The sequence below is a fragment of the Ambystoma mexicanum genome, chromosome 11 (genome assembly GCF_040938575.1).
Source record: "Ambystoma mexicanum isolate Mex_15411 chromosome 11, UKY_AmexF1_1, whole genome shotgun sequence".
Lineage (NCBI taxonomy): Eukaryota > Metazoa > Chordata > Amphibia > Caudata > Ambystomatidae > Ambystoma > Ambystoma mexicanum.
Window position 1 is genome coordinate 1,458,299,931 of NC_090934.1, and position 14,783 is coordinate 1,458,314,713.

The 14,783-nt window shown below is 45.9% G+C and overlaps 1 protein-coding gene across 6 annotated transcripts in view; it reads right to left on the reverse strand.

The window, feature by feature from the left end:
* MAP2K5 (mitogen-activated protein kinase kinase 5) overlaps nt 1-14,783 on the reverse strand; it is a 1,998,137-nt gene that overhangs the window by 364,533 nt on the left and 1,618,821 nt on the right. For all 6 annotated transcript variants that reach the window (XM_069625127.1, XM_069625125.1, XM_069625124.1 and 3 more), the window contains one exon: nt 9,481-9,526. In XM_069625127.1, coding sequence (XP_069481228.1) covers nt 9,481-9,526 — 46 coding nt within the window. The remainder of the gene's footprint in view (nt 1-9,480; nt 9,527-14,783) is intronic.

A 14,783-nucleotide genomic window follows, 5' to 3' on the forward strand; every position in this document is an offset into this window, starting at 1 on the left:
CAAGACTGTGCTCTGTCTGCTAAGAGCATCCGCCAAGCCCTTCTCTGTCCACGCCTGATGAACTGCCTAGACCGAGATTTGGTTCTCCAGCAAGCAGAACAGCTGTATTGCCTCCCTACAGAGGGGAAGGGAGCGCATGCCACCTTGCTTGTTCAGGTAGTGCATGGCCATGTGTTGTCCATCAGGATTAGGACATGCTTGCCCCTTGAGAGAGGGGGCGAAAGCCCTCTTGGCTAACCTGATGGCTCACAATTCCAGCTTGTTGATGTGCCACCTGGCTTCCATCGCTGACCAAAGGCAACTCACCTGCAAGTCCTCGCAGTGGGCGCCCCAACCCTTCAGAGACGCATCTGTGACCACTAAGGCCCGAGGCCAAGGAGGCCAGAAGGGTTCCCAGGCCAAGCAATTGCTGCCGTCGGTCCACCAACTGAGGTCATCGACCACTGACCTGGATACCTTGTGGGAATCTGTGAGGGCTCCGAGGTACTGTGACCACTGACTTCTTAGGAGCCACTGTAGGGATCTCATGCACAGCCTGGCCTCTGGCAGTAGAAATACAGGAGGCCATGAGACCTAAGAGGCAGAGGAAAGAAGCCGCTTCTATGGTGGCGTTGTTCCAGAACAAGTTTACCATCTGTGCAATGCTGTTGACTCTCTCCTCAGGAGGGAAGACCTTCCCTACCAGGGTGTCTAGCACTGCTCCAATGAACTAAAGACTCTGGACTGGCGTCACATGGGACTTAAAGTTCGGGGAGAAGCCCAGGTTGTGCAGTAGCAAGTAGGTGTCCTCCAGATGAGACCAGACCTGTCCCGCGGATCAGCCAGTCATCCAGGTAAGCGATACATGGACCCCGGATCGCCTGAGGTGAGCTGCGACTAGCGCCATGAGCTTGGTGAAGACCCTTGGAGCGGAGGTCAGCCCAAAGGGAAGCACCTTGAACTGGTAGTGCTTGTCCCCTAAGAGGAACTGCAGGAACATCCAATGCTGCTGATGTATCAGTGCATGGAAATAAGTGTCCTGCAGGTCTATTGACACCAGCCAGTCCTGAAGTTCAAGAGCATGGAGAATCTCTCTCAATGTCACCATCCTGAATTTGTCCTTTCTCAGGAACTTGTTCAATGCCCTGAGGTCCAGAATGGGCCTGAGAACTCTCTGCTTTTTGGGCACTAGGAAATACAGGGTATACACACCCAAACCTCTCCGTTCAGGAGGTACCTCTTCCACGGCACCCTTCAACAACAGGGCTCCAGCTCTTCCTCAAGCTCCTGCCCCGGTTGGATTGGAGGCATTGGGGGTCTGTCTGGAGAAGTCAATATCCCCAAAGAACGAGCTGCAGGGCCCAGGCATCTCCTGCCAATGGGGCCAATGTTCTGCCAACTGTCCACCAACCGGTAAGTCATGGGAGAGGAAATCAAAGTGGCTTGGAGGGCTGAGCTGCCCCCGCCGCTGCTTGCTGGCCTCTAGATGCCCATTCCAGGGTACGCAAAACACTTCTGCCCTAACCTGGCCTAAGGGAGCTGCGCCTTCCTGCCATAAGGCACGTAGCGCCTGTAGCCTATGCCTCTAGACTAGAGGCAAAGCTGAAGGCAGGTTTGGCCGGCTGCGCAACTAGGCCCAGCGATTTTTCAGCTAATTTTGACTCATTAAAATTTTACAGAGTCATCCGCCTTCTGGCCAAAAAACAATTCTCCCTCAAAAGGCATGTCCAGTAGCCTATTGTGGACGTCCGGAAAGAAGCCAGAAGACTTTAGATATCCTTGTCTCAAGACTACCGCTGACCCCATCGAACAGCCAACACAGTCAGCCACGTCCAGGCCCATTTGCAGCGACTGATTGGCCACCTCCTTCCCATATTCCACCAGCCGTGAAAACCCATCCTGCATTTCACCTTTAGGAATGTATTGAGTTGCCTGCTTCACAGCTTTCCATAATAAATCAAAAGAGTATTTTGTGAATCCACAGGCTACATTGGTGGCTTTCAATGCCATGCTGCCAGAAGTAAAAACCTTCTTGGCCATTGCGTTCAACCTTTTACCTTCTCTATTTAGGGGGAGATTAGAAGCGGAGGCCGCATGCCTGGTGGAGAATGTGGCAGCCTGCACAACAGGCCCTTCCAGAGAAGGGTGAGAAGCCAGAAATAATGGGTCTCCTCTCGCCGGCCTGTACTTGCCCGTAAAGGGAAAACTGACCAGGGAAATGGAGCAGGAACGTTGACACAAGGATGCTAGGGGGATCAGCAATTGCCAGATTAAGTGACATGTTACGTTCTGTTACAGGAGCTTCATCCAATATGTCCGTCAGCTTTTAGCCCGAGTAGGCACTGAAGTGGATTTAAGACCCAGGGTGTCTACCACCCTTTCCACTAGGGCCCTGAACTTAGCATGGGTCTGAGTGTAGGGCTGACCCTGCTGGAGTTCTAAATCTGGAGACCTGTCCGGGCCGCTGTCATTGTGGAGCTCTTGGACTAGTGCAGTAGGTCTGCCTATTCATCGAAATAAATTAAAACCTCTTGTCCCTGTATATCTAGGATCAATGTCCCTCTGGTCCTCACCCTGGCTGGCACTGAAAATTGACGGCATGGATTTGAAGAATCCTGAGCTGAGAGAGAGAGACAAAGGATCCGTTGCCGATAGTCGGCAGCCTAAGATTTCTCTTTCGGCGTAATGTCCGTGTGCGACAATCGGGGCTTGGGTAGCACTGTGACGTTAGGAATATCAGCCTCTCGACGCTCTCGAGAAAGGACAAGGTCTCGATGGCTTCTGTGCCTGTTTCGGAGTTGAGCCAGAAGGCTTCTCTGACGCCAGTGGCATCAACAGTTTGCTGTGCGTGTGGTCGGGAGTGTCAAGCACCGCTGAGGCCAGCTGTTCGAGGGCCGCAACCGCACCTGCAGCAGCCTGCGCCTTAAACAGCCAGTGCTCTTTAAATCTTTCCACTCCGCTCGAGTGGTCAGCCCAGCCAAGGGCTTACCCTTTTCCGACAAGGAGCCAGACTCTCGTCAAGGACAGTGGCTCTTCTTTTTCTGATGCAATGAAGACAAGGAAGAAAGGCTCCTGGAGGGTGACCGCTTTTTGGCCTTCCGCCGATGCTTTGCCTCATCTTTCTCGAGGGTGGGACCTTGAGTCTTGGCCTCGGAGGAACGGACGATCGACGCCTTGGATTTCGGAGACGGTTGGCCCAAGGCAAGTTTGTTGGTCCTCTCAGGTATGGACTTCGAGAGCATCTTGGAGCACGACGCACACCCCTCCATGTCGTGATACATATTCAGACACCACACATAAATATTGTGCGGGGGGGGGGTTCACTAAACTTCTTCGAATGGCAGTCGGTGCACCTCTAAGTCTCAAATCCGGGGAGCAGACAAGTTGCGGTCATGGTTTAGACACATTTTGTCCCAGAGTCGAACACTTGGTGTTGTGTTCCTCACAGCAGCATGTTGAGCACACAGAAAAAAGGAACAGAGGTATGGGGCATAGTGACGTAGTATATATGTATATACAACGTCCAATGCCATGCCCAGAGCTGACGGACAAGCACTGAGCAAGACGGATCATTGGATAAGTTGGTGTCCAATACACACCCCCCCCTGTCAAAACGTTTCCGAGCAGCAGAGCTGGATGAGGATATCTATCAGATGAGGAATCTGCGGGAGAAAGGCAATCCATTGAATGATGGGTTTCTTTCTGCGTGGATTACTTGAGAAGGGCGACAATCTATTTTATGGTATTCTCAAACTCCAGGTATTTACAGACTGAGTTGTAGAAGAGATTGAATGATGCAGTGTCCTTTTACATATGATACATTTTTGGCATACAAAAGGATTTGTATATATATTTGTTTGTACAAATAAAAAGAAATATAATATATTTCACCACTACTTGTTTAGTTTGGAAATACAATTCTGAGGAAGTTGATTCGGGATATTGAGTGAATTTTACAGGTGTTAGAAATATACCAATGACTATCTCTTTTTGGTGATTGATGTTTTAACAATGTGATCTATCCAGGATCATAAAGAGTCAGAAATCTGGCACTGTCCTGGTGATGCAAGTTCCTGGTGTCATGGTGCCACGGGTATCTAAGACAAGAAGCATATATGCCATCTAGAGTGAGGAAAGAAGGGGAGGATAAAATAAGAAATCTTGAGCTGGATCTGGGTAAATCACAATCAGCTTATGCATGTGCTGGATCAGTGAAAGATCGTTTAAAGATGAATAGGTTGTTTGAGCAATTACATCTGGAGTCTGAGATTCAAGCAGACCGTGGAACTTTTTATTCGAAACAACGCTTCTGGGAGAAAGGGGATTCTGGGGGTAAATTGCTTGCAAATAGATTGAAGGGTTTGTGTGAGAGGTCCTTTGTACAGAAAATAAAAGATGAGTCTGATAGGATTATTGTAAAAAGGAAAGAAATGAGTGAATTTTTTCCCATTTATTATGAATCTTTATATTCTGAAGAACATGATCTGCTGGAAAGTGATCTGGTAGAGTTATTTGATAAGATTGAAGTTTGTTGTCTGTCTGATGAGGCCAGAGAATTTCTGGATGCTCCTATTTTGGTGGAGGAGGTGATAGAGGCTATTAAAAAACTGAAGTCTGGTAAGTCGCCTGGCCCAGATGAATTACCGACTGAGTTTTACCTAACTTTTACTGAACAGTTAGCTCTGCAGTTATGTGAACTCTACAATCGGTTTTTATGGAGGGTGTTTTATGTCCTTCAATGAGGGAGGCAGTGATTTCGGTGATCCCCAAAGAGGGGAAAGATGCATCGAATTGTTGTAATTATCGCCCCCATATCGCTTTTGAACGTGGATGCAAAATTATTTACGAAAATTTTTAACTTCCAGGTTGGATAAATATGTAGGTACTTTAATTGGTAGGTCTCAGGTGGGTTTTATGAAACAACGTCATGGATATGATAATAATAGGACCCTCTTGGATATTTTCAATTTGTCATCTACAGGACCCGATTTAATTTTCATATTTCTAGACGCCAAGAAGGCATTTGATAGTGTGACTTGGGCTTTTTTAAATTTTACTTTGGTTAAGATGGGTTTTGGACCCTTATTTATAAATGCTGTTGGGGCATTACAGTCGGGTATCAGTGCCAGAGTCTGGGTGAATGGGGTGCTTTCATCTTCTTTTTCGATTATTTAAAAGGTACACGTCAGGGATGTTCATTATTGCCTTCCATTTTTAATTTAGCTCTTGAACCATTTTTATTGTATATTCGGCAGTCGGGTAAGTCTCTCAGGTTTTATAATCAGTGAAATTGAAGTTAAGGTTTTGGCGTATGCTGATGATATAGTGATTGTCCTTAGTAATCCTGATGAAGGGAGTAGCATCCTGAAGAATATGATTACTGAGTTTGGTAGACCCTCAGGTTATAAAATAAACTGGGAGAAGACAGTTGTGTTTCCAGCTCGGGACACTCAGGTGTGTAGACAATTATTAGATTGGAATTGTAATTGGGAAAATTGTCAGGTGAAATATTTAGGAGTATTTTTGTCTAGGGACATGAAAGTTATGGCTGGGTTCACTATAGATAAAGTTTTGGAAAACATGAGGAACATGTTCCGTAGGTGGAGTAGACACTCATTATCCTGCTGGGCCAAGGTTAATGCTATCAAAATGGCGCTCTTACCTAAGGTTCTATACATTATTCAATCGTTACCTTTAAGGTTTACGAAAAAAGTTCTGGGCCGTGTAGATCGGGTCTTTCAGGAGTTCTTATGGGGAGTTTCGAAAAAACCAAGGATACCCAGATATTTAATGGTTAGAAGTGTACATAATGGGGGATTTGGTTACCCTATCATTGAATATTACTACAAAAGTTTTTTGATTAAAAAATCAGTATCTTATTTTTCATTGAATGAGTCAGAAATTCCAGTTTGGGCTCAGATAGAAGAGATTAAGATGAGACCCTTCCGAATTGAATCTCTGTACTTTCTTGGTAAGTTGCCTAAATCAGTCAGTAGTTTGCAGACTGTACGTGCTACCAAAGATGCAGTCATTTCATTGATTGTAAGTGGGGGGCAGGGACTTTATTTCTATGGGGAAGCCTCCATTTGGCAGAATCCAGGGTTGCAGATCAATAATAAGATGTTATGCTGGAGGAGTTGGATGAACAAGGGTATATTACTTATAAGGTATGTCTGGGGTGATGAGGGTATGATATCATTTGAGTCTCAGTAGTGGAAGTTTGCGCTACATAATAGGGAATTGAGGAAATATAGATTGTTGAAGGATTTGATTTCTGAGAGATTATTAATGCTTAATGATCCTTTGTTACAAAGACCAGAATGGTGTAGTTTTATTGTAGTTGCTCCTCGTGAAGGGTCTTGTTATTTGAAATTGTTCCCGGAAGAAGAGAAGTTCAGATCTTCATGGAATGCTCTACGTTTTATGTGGTGTGATGAACTGGGTAGAGCTATTTCTATGAAGGATTGGGAGGTTCTATGGAGGGTTCCAGTTAGGATGAAGATTGATCTGAATCTACAATATATTCAACAGAGGATTCTGGGGCGTCTGTTTTGGACTCTGGTTAGAATGCACAGATTTGGCTTAAGGGAGGATAATAAATGCTGGAGCTGTTTTACGGAGGAAGGCACCGTGCTCCACATGTTATGGGATTGTTCAAGGGTGAAGGATTTTTGGAGTGAGGTTTTGGATAGAGTTGATTTGGTCTGGAACATATCTTTGCCAAGGACACCGTTAACAGTCCTTTTGAAATCACCAGTGGGCACTCGTCATTTAAGTTATGCGACTCTGTGTTGGGCTAATAAACTGTTTCTGGTGGCGACTTGTTAAATTTTACGCCTCTGGAAAACAAGAAAGAAACCACGTATTGATGAATGGTTATCGCAGGTGCAGTTGCTCACAAGGTTTGAAAGGATTAAATATTATGCTTTAAATAGAGAAGAATTTTATAAGGAGCAATGGAATGCTTTTAATGAGCTCTATGTGTGAGTTAAGTGCTAATAGGCTATGGTTAGTTTTTTTATTTATTTTTATTGATTTTGGAGTGGTTAATTTGCTATTGTGTTTGTTTTGTTATGTTTGTCTTGTGTTGTGTGATAGTGTGTTTGTGTTCTTTATTATTTTCCTCTAATTTCTGACTATGTATCATTTCAAATTGGGATTGTTGCATTTAGTGGGGATAATTGATTGATTTTACTGTTTATTCTGTTCTATTTATATCGACTTGTATAATGCTTTTCTGTTCCATTTGTAGTTTTATTGTTATCATAATTGTTGTTTTGGATTGATACATTTCTTTTGATAAATCTTTAAATAAAGTTGTCAAAAAAAACATATATGCAACATCCCAACAAGAAAGGCATCAGAGCCAAGAAAATAGCACACGGCACGTAAAACCCCAGACACAGAGTAACTCCTTGTTCACCACACCGAAGGCGGGACCTAAGGGAGAGAGCAAAGGCCTGATGACTACAGTCCTGAAAGGAAGCATGATTTCTTTGTTTTGCTCCCATTTGTCCTCAGCCAAACTGAATTCCCTAGGCTTCGGTTATAATAAAGGCACTTGATACCATTTTCCCTTCTTTTGTTGAAGTCCCTCACCCTGATTTGGTCAGACTTGGCCGCCTTCTTTTTGTATTAACATTTTTATTGAAATATTTACAATTCAGTACAAACAAAGATGACAAAGAAAGAATAATAAAAAAAACAACATGTTGCTATGTCCGGTTCAGGAATCTGCCCCAGATATCCTCGTACATACCACCCTTTTTTTGCCTCTGCAGGATGACGCTCTCAAATAGCGACATCTTCTGCAGGTCCTCATCCCACGCCACCTACGTGGGACATTTTGTACCCTTCCAATCTCTCAACACAATCTTCTTCGAAGAGAGCGAGGCCCTAAAGAACCAGCTCTTTGTTGGGTACTTCACATTTTCCAAATGTTCATCCTCCTCCAGGACAATGGTCCCAAAATCAAAGTCTAAGTCTGTTCTCAAACCCTTGTTCATTGCCTTTGTGACTTCCCTCCCAAAAACACGCACTCTACAACAGTCCCACATCATGTATTCAAATGAACCCGACCTATGACCACACCCTCAACACGCGTTTGAGTCGATCATACCCCACGCACTCAATCTGGGTGGCATCCAATAAACATTATTTAAAATCTTTATTTGCTGCACCCTCTCACCCAGGTTCAATGAGGTCAGGGACACATGTCTGCATAGGTTTTCCCACCTGCCCACCAACATGTCTGGCTTTCTGATTCTTAAGCAATTTGCTAACTTAGTGAAAGCTTATTCTGAACCTCAGACACAAAAAAGCACCAGTAAATAGCACATAGAAACGCAATCACACATACACAAGACGTTTTTGCTATCAGGTACTCGAAGACAAAGAGGTGTGGGAAACACGGGAACAGAAATTTCATACAGGCCTGCAAGATGGGTCCGGCAGTCAGAGACAAATGGACATACCAAACTATGCACAGGTGTGTGCCTTGGAGTTAACAGTTACTGGCAAATGAACATATCTACATATGCAATGCATGCCAAACACACTTGACCAAAATTGCAGAGCACACAATATGCATGCATGAACCCGCCTGGGTCACCACACAAATTTAGAATTGATATCAAACATACTCACTCTAGGTATTCAACAGCCAGGTCTCACTGGACACGGTCTCCAAAAACACCTAGACGCTTACCCACACACAGTACAGGTTTGTCTGAGCTGCACACATCACCTTGCTCTCATCCCTTTATTCCCAATTACTTCCAACTCCAACAAGCTCATCTGTGGCAGTCTCCCAAGGTGCAATGAAAACGGCAAATGCTGTGCTATGTTGGACCCAAAAGGATTACATTCAAGACTCTCTATGATGTGGCCGGCAGTCAGTAGGACTTGAAGCTTTAATACAAAGAGCACTTACAAAACCTTGACACCATACACACGCATGCACGTGTAACAGATTAATGACCAGGCACTGGACAAGACAGGCAAAGGCATGTGGCAATCTGAGACAAAGGCTCATGCTCGCAAATACACAGGAGGGGTGGTGCATGGGTGTGTGTGATATCGAGTCTGCGTTTCTGTTTCAGTAATGGGGCTGTGATGAGAAATATTGGACTAACTGGTAGCTAGGTACACAAAAAACACCCCGTTACTTATGTTTTTCAGAATGTTTCCTTAAGATGTGCAAAGGACAAAGCTCTTCAGACTCCCTGTACTTTTCCTCTGTCATGTGAATTTATTGTGAGCAAACTTGCAGACCGGTTTCTCATTTCTTAAATTGATAGGTGTCCATGTGTACTATACACCTTGTCATTAGGTCATGGAAGGTTATGTTAGTGCTGCGTGTGCATCCCCAGAACTGAGTGGCATCAATTGCTAGTAGATGGCCATAATATCAATGGCAAGTTGGGCCATTTATTATACCTTCATTCTAGGTTGCCTATCCCATGCACTTGCACTTTAGGGTTTCACAGCAGGTCATCTTACCATTAACTCTTCAGGTGCTGGTCTCTCATTTGGTAGCTTCCTCATGCTGTGAATGAGAAAAACACCATCTTAACACAATACTCCCTTAGTATCATTTTGCATTAGTTTAAGCCTATTCATCCAAGGTTGTTTAACACTAGGCCTCTAGCACCGCAAGTCTGTCATGTTTTCAGGACATCCCTTAATGTTCATGAGATACATTGACATACAAATATTCTAAATGCGGACACATTTATGTCATGAATATCAATAAGGGTTTACTGAAAATCCAAACATGTTTGTAACTGGAATTCGACACCAAAAAATGTCAAATGCCGATGCAAAAATGCATCACCCTGGTCTACTTCATTTAACATCTTAAGACGCTACAACATTTCAGAAATATTTGCCCAGGAAGATCTTTGTCACCAAGCCATACCCTCATATCACCAATGTCATCATGGCTTCTTATGTCTGTGATGAAGATAGATCAGTGAACTCATCAATTCCCAGATAGTTACTGAGGAAATTGGCCGGCCCCAGGGTAGCATGACAGCGTGTCCTCAACATTAACAATGCTCCCAGCCCGTCAATAGCTGTATAAGGCATTAGCCACAGAACATAACTAGAGAACAACATCAGTAGCAAAGATGCATGTGTAATGAGGTCAGCATGCTCTGAAATATTAGTGTGGCGTCATAGTATCCCCAAATAGCTGTGATAATGACAGCAGTATATTTCAAGATGGTTGCAGGGTGACAGCAGCATGTTAGTTTCTTGATCACCTCAGGATGCGACATCTCCCAACTCTCCCACCTTGCAACTGAGTGATCAATAACTTTAGCATGCTCCACGCCAGCAATGGGTTGGCATCCGCATGCCTTCAGATTTCTGTCTGCTATTAGCATTCTCCACTAAGATTGTCTGAAAACATTAGCAAACCTTAGATGACTAAATAGCGAAATAAGCATAGTCTTATTTGGCAATGCGAGGTCATCATGCATCCATTTGGAGACATGTTCAAAATATCACTAATGGCGGTATCAAAACATCAGCAGGTGTTCAGATCATTGTGTGCCAAGTTGAACATGCCGCCATGTAACTTGACTGAACTAATGCATTAGTCAAAACAAAACAGAACTGTAGAGTTTCAATGCAAAGCGTGTCTCCAATACTGCAATCCCCAACATAACGAAGCATTCCACAAGGCCCCCACATGTAAACTAAATAAATTCAATAAATCCAGTGTTCCTGCTCGATCCAAGATTATTACAAAACTAGTTCTATTGGTTTGGAAGGGAATAGTTTCTTACCTGTAACTCCATTTTTCCAGCATTGGTATCTTTCATGGATTCACATGCTTAGAATATTCCCCATCGACAGACTGGGAACCCTCAGTACACTTATAAAGCTGTTTCCCATAGGAAAACTTCAGACACTTTTGTGTCCTATCTACATTGTTTTTGGGGCCGCCCACGCATGCCCCACTAGGATGTAGCGGTATAAATGCCCCGCCCCCCGCGGCTCCCTTCAGATTTCGACCCCTCCAAAGCAGAATGGGGTGAAAACCTAGTTATACAAGTAGATTGCATTCCGGGGAGGCCGGCGGGCGCATGTGAATCCATGAAAGATACCAACGCTGGAGAAATGGAGTTACAGGTAAGAAACTATTCCCTTCTCCAGCATTGGATCTTTCATGGGTTCACATGCTTAGAATAGAATATACAGCAGTGATCCTGAAAAGGGGAGGTGTGAATGCAATCCGGCACCGAACCATGCTTACGTAAAACTGCCAATTTCTAAATACGCAAAAGTACATGCACATATCAATATATACGTCCATATATACATATGCTAAAATAAGTTCAGACCCTTCCTGAAAAGGGCTTACCTTATTGAAACAGATGGCGTAAGACTGCTCTTCCCATTTGTATCTCGTCCGCCTGCTGCCGTTCGAGGTAGTAATGGCGGGTAAAGGTGTGAGGCACTGACCATGCCGCCGCCTGGCAAATGTCTGCCAGCGGGATTCCAGCCCACAACGCTGTCGAAGACTAAGTTGCCCTCGTGGAATGAGCTCTCGGACGCCCTTGTAGCGGTTTTCCCGCTTTGGAATGACAGAAGGCAATTGTTGATGAGACCCATCGGGCCAGTCCCTGCTTTGAAATTGCTTTTCCTCTCGCCTATGGACCATATGCAATGAAGCATTGCTGCGTAGATCTAAGTTGTTGAGTCCGATGAAGGTAAAATTTTAGAGCTCTCTTCACGTCCAAGGTATGGAGGACTTTTTCCGCAGCCAATGTGGGGGTCGCGAAAAAGGTAGGCAAGACAATCGACGAGTGTTTATGATCAGCCGTAGGAACATTTGGAAAGAAACTAGGATTAGTTGACAGAACCACTTTGTCCTTAAAGAACCTTAGGTACAGCGGGTCTACGACCAATGCTTGCAATTCTGAGAGCCACCTAGCTGATGTTATAGCTATTAGAAAAGCCAATTTCCATGACAAGAACTTGATCAACCATGTGGCCATTGGTTCAAAGGGTGCTTTCATTAACCCTGCTAGCACCACATTATGACTCCACGTTGGTGGAAAACGTTTAACTGGTGGGAATGTTCGGAACAGACCCCTCATGAAGTGTTTCACTAGCCTGTCACTAAACAAGGGAGACGACTGCCTCCTTCTTGTGAACCTAGAGATGGCTGCTAGGTGTACCTTTATTGATTAAAAAGATAATCCGCTCTTCACCAGGTGTAGCAGATACGGTAGAAGTTGCTCCGGAGTTACCCTTGGAGGTTGCACTCCCGGCTGGCTGTCCTTGACACCACGTACAGCACCTTCTCCACTTACACGCGTATGACTTGGTGGTGGAAGGTGCCCGTGCTGCTTGCAGGATTCTCCGACAATCCGACGAAATGCTCAAGGCACCAAATTCAGAAAAGTCAGGAGCCAAGCTGTGAGATTGAGACTGTCTGGATTGTGATGCCACACTGTTCCTTCGTCCCGGGACAGGAGATTGGGAACCTTCGGGAATGTTATCGGTTGATCTACTGACAGGTGAAGCAGGTCGGAAAACCACGGCTGCCTCAGCAAACACGGTGCCACTAGGATGACCCGGCAACTGTACCTGCGTATCCACTGCAGAGTTCTCCTTATAAGAGGGAACGGAGGGAAGGCGTAGAGGAACTTGTCCGTCCACGGGAAGGAGAACGCTTCCCCCAGAGAACCTTCCTGTGGCCATTTGCTGGCATACATCTCGCACTTCTTGTTCCTCTTCGTTGCGAATTGATCCAGCGGAGGCCGTCCCCATTTCTTGAAGACCTTCGACAACTGAACGCTGTCCATCTCCCATTCGTGTATTTGGTCCATTTTTCTGCTGATTGAGTCCGCTTGCTCGTTCCTTACTCCCGGAAGAGGATGAGCTACGATGGATATATTGTATTTCAGAGCCCAATGCCACACCTTCTGAGCCTCGGTGGAAAGGGTTCTGGACCGCGTGCCCCTTGCTTCCTTAAGTAAAACATCGCTGTCGTGTTGTCTGTCAAAATTCTCACTATGGACCCTCTGATGTGCGACAGGAAAGACTTAAGGCCCAGCGCACTGCTCTCAGTTCCAGAACGTTGATGTGCAGGAGTGACTCCCTCCGGGACCAATGACCTTGCGTTTGTAGAGTGCCCATGTGTGCTACCCAGCCTGTCAGGGATGCGTCCGTCACTATGGTTAGCTGAAACTCCGGCTTCTGTAGGGGTACTCCTCTGGATAGATTCTGAAAGCTCTGCCACCACTGAAGAGCTAGTAGGAGCTTGTCGTTGTCGACGGTCAGGTTGTCCGACCAGAGCCCTTGGGCCTGCGTCCACCGGTCCGCCAGAAACTCTTAAACCGGCCTCATGAACAGGCGGGAGTTGCCCACTAGAGGAATGCAGGACGCCATAGCCCCCAGAATCGACACATTTTCTCACTGATACTCTGGCATTGATTCTCAGCCGACCTGCCAATCGATTGAGTTTGGTGATTCTGTCGAGGGATGGCTTCACTAACCCTGACTGGGTCTCGAATTGCGCGCCCAGGAACACCAAGCTTCTCGACGGCGTCAAACAAAGATTTCTTGAAGTTTACCGCAAACCCCAGCCGTTGTAAGAGTTGCATGGTGGCCTGCAAACTTGTTTGAGTCGACATAGGGGAGGACCCCCGCACCAACCAGTCGTCGAGATACAGGTACACAGGATACCCTTGCCTTCTCAGCCAGTCCGCCACCAGGGCCAAAAATGTCGTGAACGTTCTGGGAGAGGATTTCAGCCCAAAAGGAAGTACTGTGAACTGGTAGTGAGTCCGTCCTACCATAAACCTTAGGAACTTTGTGTCGCCGACACATTGGTATGTGGAAGTATGCGTCCTGCAGGTCCAGCGACGCCAGAATGTCCACTTCCTGAACTGACCAGATCACTTGCTGGAGCGTGAGTATCTTGAATTTTAGGCTTTTCAACATCTTGTTGAGATCGTGCAGGTCTAGAATGGTACGCCATTTTCCGTTTGGTTTTTTCACCACAAAGTATCAGGAATAAACCCCTTGAACCTTCTGCGACGACGGAACCAATTCTATAGCACCTTTTTGTAGCATAAGTGCTACTTCCTGCTGCAACACGCTCAGATGGGGTTGAGCTACAAACGCCAGTGGAATGTGCGGAGGGTTGCTTTTGAATTGCAGGGAATGTCCGTAACTTACTGTGTCCAACACCCACTAATCCGTTGTTATTTGTTCCCATTCGTCGATGCAGCACGATACTCTGCCTCCCAGAACGTTCCGATGCCCGTCATTGCTGGTCCTTGGTCTGCTTATCTCTCGTCGACGAGTAACCGGTTCTCTTCCTGGGGGTCTGGTAGTCCCGGCGTCGTTTTTTTCTGCTTGTGAAGCCCGTCTGTATCCCTGGGAGGGGTACGCCGGCCTACTGAAGGATCTGTCTCTCGATGCCGAGAATCTGGAGTTTCCCAATGCTCCCCTAAAGGGACGAAAAGACCTGAAACTTCGACCACTCTGGAGGGCACCCAAGGAACGCGCCGTGTCCGAGTCCTCCTTCATGCCCTTCAGGGCCTCATCCACCTTCTCGCCGAACAGAAGGTCTCCCTCAAAGGGCATATCCAGCACCTTGTATTGCACCTCTGGGCTAAAGTTGGTGCATTTTAGCCATGCTTGCCTTCGGAGAACCACACCGTTATTCACCTGTTTAAACCCCGATTCTGCGAGGTCCACCGCGATGCTTATGGCATGATTGGAGGCCTCTTCACCTTCCCTGACAAGTAACATCGCCGCCTTACGATGTTCTTCCGGAA